The following is a 12,286-nucleotide window of genomic DNA, read 5'->3' on the forward strand; positions in this document are numbered from 1 at the left end:
ATATGTAGCTCTTCTTCTGTATTTTGTCCCTCATAGTTCTCATATAGCATGCAGTCACTTTCAATAAAAAAATCCCAGAAACAATCTTTACAAAATCGTTAATATTCTGAGTAAATTGCTGAAATATTATTGGGTGTAGAAAGTACTCTTTCATTGATTACGAAGCCTTTAATTTGTGAAACTAAGCACAGGGACAATCATTAACAAACTAAACAAGGGAAAATCATTTCATTATCACATAGATTTCAGGAAAAAAAATCATTTCGCACGGCGATGGCACATTAACATAAACTTTTCAAAGGCCATTGGGAGGGATGATGTTAAGGGTAAAGTGAGCACAACAAAAAACATGTATGACCAAAATAATTCTTATTTTTGTGATACATAGTAAAGTAATGGCCTTGATCACCAATCTTCTTTCGTAGCTAATCATGATCAAGTTTGAAAAATACATAGACAAAACTTTTTCCATTTTTCAATCCGTAGATTCCTTCTCGAATATTTGTGGTGAAAAATAAAAAAAAGGCATAAACCTTTTAGCAGGTAAGTTCATGATGTCGCGAGCTCATGCTGATCACATTAAAATGTCTCTGCTACCCATGTACCTTGCACATTAAACTCATGTGGTTCAGTATTGTTCACACACTTCATATCGTTTCCATCCTTCAGTGAAAGTTTCTCACTGAACTGGTATATTGTCACAAACGGCTTCCGGGTGCAGCTGCGTGTTGCGCTTTGCCGTGCAAGCTTTCGCGGCCGTTGCAGGACGCATCATCAGGAGATGAATGAAATTACGGAAATTGGTGGTCAATTAATATACTCGTCCAACCTCCCCCATCCACCGGAGTAGTGGGGGAGGAGGGTGGAGCTGACGTCAGCAGAACTCTCACCCCTGTCCTTGAGCGGCGAGCGGACTCTTCTTATCGCCGCTCGCCGCTCAAGGACAGGGGTGAGAGTTCTGCTGACGTCAGCTCCGCCCTCCTCCCCCACTACTTCGGTGGATGGGGGAGGTTGGACGAGTATATTAATTGACCACCAATTTCCGTAATTTCATTCATCGCCTGATGATGCGTCCTGCAACGGCCGCGAAAGCTTGCACGGCAAAGCGCAACACGCAGCTGCACCCGGAAGCCATTAGTGACGATGCCTCTCGCTGCGAAAACCTACGTTCAAAGAACAGGTATATGACACATCTTCTATGACATCAGCTACTCTAAAATCAAAAAGTGGGTGGCAACTTTGTTCCCATCTTTTTGTACACTTACAAGCAAATAGATGAAAAGGAAATACATATGAACGGTTTTTTGTCCCATATCACCTTTCCCATTCACCTCCTAAATTCTCTTTATAAATTGAGCTTACTGAACAAAGTGAATGACCCCATTGAGACAACTTAATCACCTAGTAATCAATCTGAAATTGGATAGGATAACAGGCGAGGGTAGAGCCCACCCAGACAAAGCCTGAAGCATTTGACAAACACACATTCAGAGAAGGGAGGCCACTCCCTTTCCCTGGGCCATCTCAAACTTTGAAGATATATAACCATAGGCTTCAGCCAGGCTTTGAACCCAGCAACCCTCAGTCCGTAGCCAAGCTCTCAACCCAACATGCTGAAATGCCTAACATCAGCACATATTAAAAATAAATGCAAGTTGATATAACAATAGAATAAAAGATTCTTACCCATCCCTGTCGTATGTAATTTTGTCCAAAAATTTCTTCACTGGGGCTTCACCAAGAATGTGTGCCTGCTCGAATTTTTTCTGCAAATCTTCAGGGTGCACATGCTTTTGAAGCACATTTTTGACTGGTCCTTTCTCACCAGTCATTTCTGAGAAATACTGACGTGTGCGCATGATTACTTCAGAAAGCTGAAGCTGAAAACGAAAAGGATGCATTAGGAAAAAATTATAAATAAATGATGGGAAATAATACATACATCAACTTTGCCTTAAAGATGAAAAACTTCTAAGAGTACAGTAAAATTCAGAGAACTTGTTTTTAAATTTGATTGGCACAGGAATTACAATTAACGATCACATAGTACACTCCCCAATTCAGTACATACGTAATTCATTTTCAAAAAAATATTTCCATTGCTTTTTAATGTATTGTTAATATTCATTTTCTAAGTTTTATAAATTCTGAAATAATTAAATTTCATATTCTTTTCAGGACAATAAACAAAAAAGCAGGTACATCAAGCGAGAGCTAAACCCTTGCTCAGGAAAACAATTTTCAAGATTAACATTTTTTCTGTGAGAATTTTAAGAGAAATGCCAATATGAGTCTTTATTTTCTTACTCCTAATGCCATATTAATTAATTATATGATTCAGAATAAAGAAAAGAAGGAAAAAGGAAAACAAGAACTGAAAACTATGACAGATCAAAGCTTGATTATTTTTGCCAATGAAATCATAAGGTGGGGCTTAGAGGACAAAGCGACATGGATGAACCAAAAGAAGAGAGAGAGAAATCAATTCATAAGATGAAACATTGGTATTTACTGATTGACACATGACTAGGCCTGAAAAAGTTATATAACAATTCCGCGTATCATAGAGCTGGTTTTATTCCTCACAATGAAAGAATTCTAGGTGAAACATCAATGTTCCACCTTGAATTCTGGAAATTCGGCAACATTAATTAATTATGCTGCCACATTTGTGCTCTCGTACCAAATATGATGGAAACAAAGAAAATAAGATAACATTCACTACTGAAACTAATATTTCTACTAACATAATTCACTCTGGTGAGTAGTAAATAAGTTTTAAAAAAAAGGTTAGAGAAAAGAGTTCTTTTGGAAACCTTGGATGGAAGAGAACAAAACTTAATCAGCCAAATAACCAGAAGATACAATGAAATAATGGAAATTATCATTGAAGGAAGAGTGGCATGGAATAAGGAAGGCAGGTCTTAATGAATAAGGCAGGTAATAATGAAGGTCTTACATGATACACATATATGGGTGATGAAGGACGTACAGTAGAAGAATTATGTATAGAGCGTTCCACATTTAGTTGACAGTACGGGCCTTATGGATAACAGTGTTGCCAAGCTTCCGCTCCGCCGGAAGGCATCCTAACAGCGTATGCAACCACACATAATAGAGCGCCAAAATGGTTAAGTTCAAAAAGGAGTTGGGGATCGCACGAAAGACGACGTAAATTAAGGAATTTTTTAGCGTAAATTACAATACCTTTGCTGCAATATAAGAGGAAAAGTCTTTTGTTATTTTATGTACGTACTTATTCAATGCACAAGATGAATAATGAATAATCTGTAATGTAAAAAATAACAATAAATTGAAGGATAATAAAAATTATAGCCGCTCCTGAATGAGACAAAATTTCTATTCCTTCCATATTATGCAATATTTTTTGGCTTTAGCTAGTATTACATGAAAGGCAATGTTGTATAAGACATCATCAATCTTTAATTTTTCAAAATTTTCCCGTACTTGGTTTAATGTAAATTAAAGATCTAAAATAAAGATCTCTTCTCAAGCTGACATCTTCAAAGCTAATTTCCTTAATGTTCTCTTTCCTCCACCTTGTAGTAGGCAAGAATTCCAATTTCCTTGAGTAATAAGAGGCACTATCTACCACTATAATTGATCCTTCGGGTAAGTTTGCAAGAAGTAAGTGCTCAAACAATCTCTCGTAACACTCGCCACCCACTTCTTCATGCTCATCCATTGAGTTCTTTTTGTACAGAAACACATGCGATGCTCCTTTTATGAAGCCATTTTCCGTTCCTGCGTGTATAATTGCAAATCGTCCTCCTCGGGAAGTGGGGGCCAAGCCCAGTATTTAGTCCAGCAAGGAAAGCTTGACGCGGATTTTCTAATTGTTTGTTTCGCAAACTAATGTTCACTATTTGTCCAACATTAATCCAACTTTCGCCTGTAAATACACTCGTTCTGTGTTCGCGACGATATTTTTTTAGCTACCTTAGATAATTAATTGTGCCACCAACGAATAATATCATCCCTTTCGATAAGGATGATTCTTTTCCCCCTGCGTTCGTACACGAAGCCTATGTCCAAAAGAAGACTATCCATATTCACCAGGTTTCAGATGGATTTTAAAGTCGGAGGAATAATTTTCACGAAGGATTCATGTACCTTCCTTCTAATTCCCGATCTCACCAAACCGTCGAAAATCACTGCCCTCGAATTTCTGTAAAGCTGTATAATTTATTTAGTTTTTGAAGGAGTTACCAATGAACCACGGGAGCTTTCCTTTCTCACTCTGTAAATAGTGTACTCCTAGCACCCTGTAGCCTTCGAAGCTTCTCGGCAGGCCTCACTAATGCTGAGAGATTTCCTATGTACGAGAAGACTTTGAGCACCAACCGTCTTTCGCGGCTTATGAGCTTCTCACCTTTTCTCCTCTTCTTTGTATCGGGCATATTGATTGGGCGTGTTACAGCAAAGATAAGTGTAAAACACACTTCGCAATTCTCAAGTTCAATACACCACACAACACTTGTTCACTCCAAAAAAATGCAATGACAAACTGAACGCCTTCGTAAATTCTTCCCTCGGCCCCTTCGGCCTGGGTCGCTTTTGGGGCAGGTTTTATGGTACCCTATGAAAGGAACTCAGAAAAAACCCAAGCCCCCTTTTGTAAATGCGTGCACTGGGTGGGGTAGTGTTTGGTACAGATTATGAGATATTCTTTTTCAAGGTTTCCACGATGTGACCTAAACACCCTAGGCGAAAGAGTCTTACTTCCAAGCCACTTGCTTACTTTCGTGTATCAATGTATTCAGATAAAAACACTGCTGTTACGAGGTATTCTCTGTTTACGATATCAAACGAATAGATAAATACATTTCATAGTATGCATTGACAAAAAACTCCTTTTCCGCCCGAGAATTTTCCCTCTGCACGCAAGAAAAAGCAAGAAGCCTGGCCCAGTGGCACCGTAATATTTTTTCTTAAGATAAAAACCTTGTAACTCGCTTCAGAATTGATGTAAGTTAATGATTTTTTCACCAAAAATAACCTTGTAGTTTTCTTCACATTTGATACGCAGCATATAGGGACCTACGACGTAAGAAACGTAAGTTAGTAAGCAACTACTTTTTACCTTGCAAAATCAAAATTTTCTTGTCCTAAAGTGTGTTACGTCGGCATAACAACATTAAAACTCCATATTTGTACAATTGGTGAGGGCCTTCAAGGAGAAAATAGTGTGAAGAATTTTGTGCCGAAGACTCAATTCAATACAGACAACGGTCAGGTAGAAATTGCGAGAAGAAGATAAAGTAAAAAAATACACGTTTCTGACGGAAATTTACGGAAATGTTTTTTATAGCTTTTGTTATAAATTTTATCGAAAAACTATTGGTACCAATGAATGCAGCACCTTTTTCTACATTAGAATGCAATTTTTAATCAGTGCATAACGCAACATTAATTTTCGTGCTGTTGTTGACAGGCTCCTGGCCTTATGGAGAATAACATGGGAAACGATTCTCCATAAGAGCCCATACTGTCAACTAAATGTGGAACGCTCTATAGGAGTTAAAAGACAAGGTGATATCAATATTGAGAAAAGAGCTGTCTCAAATCAATATTTGGACTGCTGACTAAGGATGATGATGCTTACCAAAAGCTGAGGTCGACCAAGAGCAGTCAATTTTACAGCAGTAAATCCAGTTCCATAGGTGGAACCTGTAATACAAGCAATGATCTGTTACCATATGCTTGGTGAAAAGGACACATGATGATTCCTTATTGCAGAGATGATATGTGAGGTATAAGGTGAGCCAGCTAGTATAATTTGATAGTTTCTCTATTTGTCAGAGGTTTATAAAAATATTCCATTCCAAAGGAAAGGAATATAAAGTTCATTTAAGTGGTGAATAAATATTCATATTCAACAAAATCACTTAATTGAGAAAGAGGGAGTCTTTAACATCAGTAAGTTTTCACAATGGCTAAGTTTTAAGTTTTAGAATCAAAAGTTCTTGAAAGATTTAGTTGGCAAAATTTTAAGTCAGGTATATAAGAATACTTTCAATTACATTCCAAAGCATACTATAAAAGAAAGATAAAGGAAAACTTAGCCATTGTAGGTTATAATTCAATAGACAAGAGTGGTGTGAGAATTCAATGCTTGGTTGACCTTAATTACAGAATAAGAACTAAGCACAGCTTGCAATTCCGTGGCCAACAATAAATAGTTAATGAGATTATGGTATGAAAAGAATGATTAAAATATATTTGATGATTGCAAACCAAGTCTAGATAATGAGTGACTATAGCATTAATAAAACAATATAAAAACGATAATCATCAAAATTTAACTTGCGCACTCAAAGTTATCATAAAATGGAATAAAGCCATTATTAAATGAGGTTAATTCATTTTCTTAGTAGTTGAAGAGTGTAGGGATAAGCAGGATAAAAAAGGTAAGCAATTAATTATGCTTATGATTTTACTGAAGACAAGAAGTCATTTCACGAATAAAACCACAGGAAGGAAAATTATTCAAAATAAAAATAAAATGTAAGTCTAATTAATAAGACAAGATTTCTGAAGAATGGTAGACAACAAGTAGATAGTTTGTTATGATCGAGAGACCTTTGTGTGCCCATGGAAAGTAGAACAGTAGCTGACCTCATGAAATGATTATACATTCCAAGGCAAACTCATATTAGTTAAATGTGCATCATTACACGACAGAATTCAATATAGTGAATAATAGATTGGAATCAAACAGAAAGATCACTACACACAAGAAATTGTATCGACTATAACAAATCCATGGCTAATGCAAAACCACTCCACAAACAAAAGCTGAGAAGGCAACAGGGATGGATTTTGAATATTAGCAACAATTTTACATTTAATTTGGATTGTTATTTGATTTAAATTCTGCTAAAAGAGCATTTTTATGGCATAATTTACACATTAAAATCACTGGAAAATCAATTGAAAGCACGCAGAAGTATCTCAACATGCCTAACACTGCAGCCCTATTTATGGGGTACATGAAGAGTCGAAGTCACAATTTAATCATGATTTCCATATTTTAAGTAGAATAATTTATACCACGCACCAAGGACAGGATAAAAATTAGTTGACATTAGAGTTAGGAACCATCAAAACATTATTGTGAACCAATAAATCAAGGGAGTAATTACCATTTTAATTAATTCCAGCATTTGCAGTGTGTTGTCACGTGAAGCTAAAGATATGTAAGAACTAAAAAATTTCTCTTCCACTTTCACAAGCATTTTATGGCTCTCAACATTAATCTCCTGATTTGTTTAAAGACAAGAGCAGTTTGAGTGATAGCAATTCTATGCCAAGATCACCAATTAAAACAACTAAAAGCAGTAAAACACAACTATTCAGGTATCAAAATCAATCATTCTATTGCAATCATGCAATGAAAGGAAGACACCTTCAAAACATAACAGCATAAAATTACAATTTTAATTCCAACTCAAGGTATTCACTATATAATCCAATCATACCCTAGACCTAAAAGCATTTTTTTAATCACGAAAAACGAAATTTAATGAAAAGAGATTAAGAATACTATCCTGCTCATCCCTACATTTGAGACAAAGGAAATATATCAATATATTGGCACTGAACAATTAACAATCGCAAACAAGAACATTACAAGGGTAAGAGCAACAAATTCACACACCACGTAAAAATTTCCTCAAATGAAAATCCACTCATTAAATGCCTTCACTTTTAAGAGTCTTGAATGTATCTTTTCAAAAGAAATGAATGAACAGCAACAGAGAGCCTGGGATAGATACAAGTTATGCATACACATGATTTTCTGGCACTTAAAAAAAAAGATACTTTATCTGCATGAAGAGTTCCAAAAACTTTATTGAAATGAACTTTCTTTTAAATATGTAGTAAGGTTGGAATTAAGACTTATCTACCCTCATCCATCTCCTCTCTCGTCATCTTCTGGTGTGCGGTTGCGGAAGCTGAACAGAGTGCACGCTTAGCTTCCTTGCGTGGAGGGAAACGGGAGGGAGAGAGGGGGAAGGAGGAGAGGACCGTAGGGGGCGTCGACCACCACTTCTCCGCCCCCACGTCCCCCTGCCCCATACGCACCACCTCCTCCTGCTCGCCTTCCCCTCTCTCGACCACCTCTCGCTACGATCCCCTATATCCAGCAATTCCCCATCCTCTGTCCCACCCTCCATTAAATCCTCTCCGCTCCATCCAATTACTACAGTTCCGAGAGCAGACAGCCACCAAATCGCCACGGCTAAGCGCCTTTTATTGCCTTCTGTTCTCTCTCTCTCTTTTTTTTGTTTTGTTACATACTCTTTTGCACTGACAAGCAACAAATCACTGTCCTTTCTGCAATCGTTGACAAGAGATAATTTTCAGAAAACAGAGAACAACCTTTGAAACACAAACCTCACAAAACTGGTCAGGTGAAGGGAAACAGAAAATGAAAACTTCCATAGATGTCCACCAAAGCATGAATATACTTTGGCAAATCATCAATGTCAAATCAAATTAATTTTATTTGTGAGCTATATAGGGTCCTTCTCACACCTTTCACACAAGTATTACCAAGTACAAACCTGAGACGAAACAAATCTGGTTTCTCCAAGTTATCTACAGCCTTATCACAGGCAAAAATTAACATTTGTGATTCTCTCTTAATTTGGAGAGCAGGCTTTGAAAGGGCTTTTTCTAAGCACCATATGAATCAGGCCAGTTGGGTTTTTTGTGTTTCAAATGGTTTTCTATGGTCATTCATTTATACAATCTCATATGTACACTCCTGGAAAGAGTGTGGTTATTACTCCTAAGCAATCTAATCAAGTTTCATAGAAAATCACTCATTACATGAAGATGCAATCGAATCCCATGCAGTCCGACCATTACTTCTAACACACAAAGGGCCTCTTAATTGCAGATTAAACAATGGTCAACAACATTTTTTCAAGAATAAGTTGGCATGATTAGGCTGCAAAACTTCACACAACTCTGCCGCAGAAGGAAAATAAAAATTAATGTATTTTCCTTTTTGTAAACATGGGTACCTCCTCAAGGTTTTAAGTTCCCAAGAATCTATGAGCAGAGAATTTTTCTCACCAGAAATAATAAACAAAAGTTTTGCAAAGTAAGATAAAATTATTATCACCAACTGTCAAATGCATACTTAAGTTATGTTTCAACCCAGACTACATGAGATTCCATTACACCTGAAAAACAATCTCTACATAAAGTTTGAAGGACTTAAAATAATTTTCCCTCCTTTCTGCAAAAGTCTTCCAACTTTTCAGGAAGTGATTATTTGGGAAAATTCTTTATAGGATTGGCAGATAGAGAGATGATAAAATTCCAGGGGAGAAATTTCTTTAAGGGTGAATGATCACTTATGAAATTGTGTAACTAGTTAGAACAAAAAATTACCAGATAGTTTCTTGACATTTCCAATGAAGATGAGGCAAAATAAATATTAACTTGCCATATATGTATTCAGCATTTAATTTAACTGGTGTAAATAATATGAATCAAGGTGTAAAAGATTAAGTGGCAAGATATAAAAATATCTGGTTCATTCATAGTTCTAGCTAGCCAAAATATTATATGCATTGAATGAGAAAATGAATATTCTCCAAAACGACTGGCATGAAATATTTCCACAAAGATTGATAGATATCCTATCAGAGCAACCCTACTATGGTAAAATGAAAACAACAATGACAAAATAGCTTTTAAAAAAAGATTTATGTTTCACATGGTCATCACTTTTTTAAATTAGTGGGAATCTAAAACGTAGTACAGCCAAGTACCTATTAAAGAGGGACAAAGTATCTACAGCGATGAGAAAAATCACATAATTTTCACAGTTCTGTCGCTATGACAAAAAATGCATATATATTGTCTTCTCAACATGGACCACAAGAAATCTAAATAAAGGATAGAGATATCTGACTCAGACACCCAGAAAGTCTAACGTTTAGGACAAAACTTCTACCACGAATAATTCCAGAAATCTAATTCGTCCACTTTTTCAGTACCTCAATTACATCTATCTGCATAGTACATATTTTAAAATTAAGTTTAGTTAATCATACATGGTACAACTATTATTTTCCCTTGGCTTCTTAACTTTTATCAACAAACAGTAGCACAGCCTATGGAGAATGGTATGGTACATAAAATCTATCCTAACTTACTAGTATTTTTTTTTACAACTTATGAAATTTGACTATGCAATGTAAGTTTTTTTTAGTAATTTTTCTTTACATCTACATCTACTTTTTTTATGCAATTAAATAACATATTATTTCTCATGTCCTCCTCATTTCATATCTATCAATCATTGTGGAACATCCAGAGTTAAAAAAACTTCAATATAGTCTAACAGGCAAATGCACAAAAAACAACTTTGAAACCAGTATTTAATAATAGCCAGAAAATATTCATTTCTCAAAAAAAAGCTCTATTTTTGGCTTCAGGCTTAGTGAGTCTTAAAATGAGGCTAAGCAAAATTTAGCAGACAAAAAATCATTCTTCTACAAGTCCAGATCATGTGAAAAAATGCAAACAATTTACTCTTTTCATTCATTTTCCGAGGTTATTGCTCACCTGAAAGGTACCTAAGGATGGGCAAATGCGAAAAAATGGACTATGGGATGACAGGTTGGTCGGGGGGGAATGAGTTTGTGGGCACCTTGCATGATGACGGCCAGTTGAGATGAAGATGGTAAGGAAGGAGCAGGACCAGAGAAGAAAGGGGGGTAGGGATAGGAAATTTACAGGGTTGTTACAAGATTACCCTATTATGATTCCCTGACTATTTTCAGTCCCAATTTTTATTAATTTCCCTGCCATCAAATCACTGGCAACGCAACCAAATTATGAATAAATGCAGCAAGGTATGTTTTGGAATTAATTCAACTACCTAGTTTTATGTAGTAGTAGCATATACAACGTCAAAAAGCCCCAAGTCGTTTTCACTGACATTTCCAGCGTTCCCACCGACTCTTCCCTGATTTCCAGTAAGATTTTTCAAAACAATCCTCATTTATATCTATCTCAAAGTAGTTGTACAGTGGAAAAATGAGCTATCCAGCCTAGATGACATTAAAACACCCACCTTGCCATGCGTACTCCGCAACATCCCATGCAATCAACCAAAATTTTCATCCCTCTGATGCATCTTTGGCATTATTTCAGGACCATAACTTTATGCCCCTGATATTTCCATGATTCATAGCCCTTATTTTTATTTCTCTGGTATTTCTATTACTTCCCCCCCCCCCCCCCCCCCCGATATGAGCCCAACTGAATAACCTAATCCCGTAACAACCCTGTTTCAGCATGAGATCAGATGGAGGCAAATGGTGGTAGCGAGAACCACGGAGGGTGAGGTGGTGACAGGGGGTGGACTGACTGGAGTTGGGGCACCAATTATGCACCCATTTAAACCCAATGCGCCCCCATACTTGTATGCAATCTCCTCTTGAGGGTGTGTACCGTATGCGTTGCTACAGGGGCTCAAAAGTCTGGAAAAGAGTGTTTGCATCACACAAAGGTGAAAGCCCACCCGCTTATCCCACTAAACAATTTGCACACAACACCCACCCCGGATGGAGACCAACCAACAAACTTCAAATTGCATCATCAGAGAGGGAAATGGTCTGCTCCTTAAGAGATTGGTCACCACAATGAACATAACCTCTTGAATGTTTAACATTAATTGGTCATATTGAAATGCATTCCTATCGAAAGAGAAATAAGACCACAATCCAACAACCCAATATAAAGGAAGACTTTTCACTTGATGATATACAACAGAGTCACAATTTTATACCATTTGACTACACACAAGTTGAACAAAGTATTAATTATTTCCCACTCATATCTTCCTCTATTCACCCATTTACACCCTTCCCACCAAAAGCTATATAGTGAGAACTCCCACATGTGATCTGTTAGAGGCATAAGAGTAGACTTGAAAACCTACAAAAACTATGCAATATAAATTTAACCTTTAATCCCACAAACACAAGATAAGGAGGTAACCGCTCCAACTAACTTTTTTTAAATTTACATTCATTACTGCCCTTGGTTCATAACCATTCATGTAAGAGACAATAAATTGGAAGGGGTCTAATAAGCACTCAAAAACCTACAAGAAAATATTCCTAAAATAGTTTATGTTTCCCATCAGAAAATATTTACTACTTCAATGGAATGGGCACCAAATATGCACAAAAGGCATGGCAAAAGAACTAACTTAAAAACTGCTAATAAAATT

The 12,286-nt window shown here is 36.6% G+C and overlaps 1 protein-coding gene across 3 annotated transcripts in view; it reads right to left on the reverse strand.

Moving 5' to 3' along the window:
* The window catches only part of LOC124155662 (proline dehydrogenase 1, mitochondrial), a 100,140-nt gene that overhangs the window by 11,198 nt on the left and 76,656 nt on the right, over positions 1-12,286 (reverse strand). For 2 of the 3 annotated variants that reach the window (XM_046529672.1, XM_046529673.1), the window contains 2 exons: positions 5,627-5,691; positions 1,687-1,880 (listed from right to left, as the gene is read on the reverse strand). In XM_046529672.1, coding sequence (XP_046385628.1) covers positions 1,687-1,880; positions 5,627-5,691 — 259 coding nt within the window. Of the gene's footprint in view, positions 1-1,686; positions 1,881-5,626; positions 5,692-7,931; positions 8,106-12,286 lie in introns of those variants that run through there. The other variant, XM_046529674.1, reaches the window with a different exon arrangement.

The sequence above is a fragment of the Ischnura elegans genome, chromosome 3 (genome assembly GCF_921293095.1).
Source record: "Ischnura elegans chromosome 3, ioIscEleg1.1, whole genome shotgun sequence".
Taxonomy (NCBI): Eukaryota; Metazoa; Arthropoda; class Insecta; order Odonata; family Coenagrionidae; genus Ischnura; species Ischnura elegans.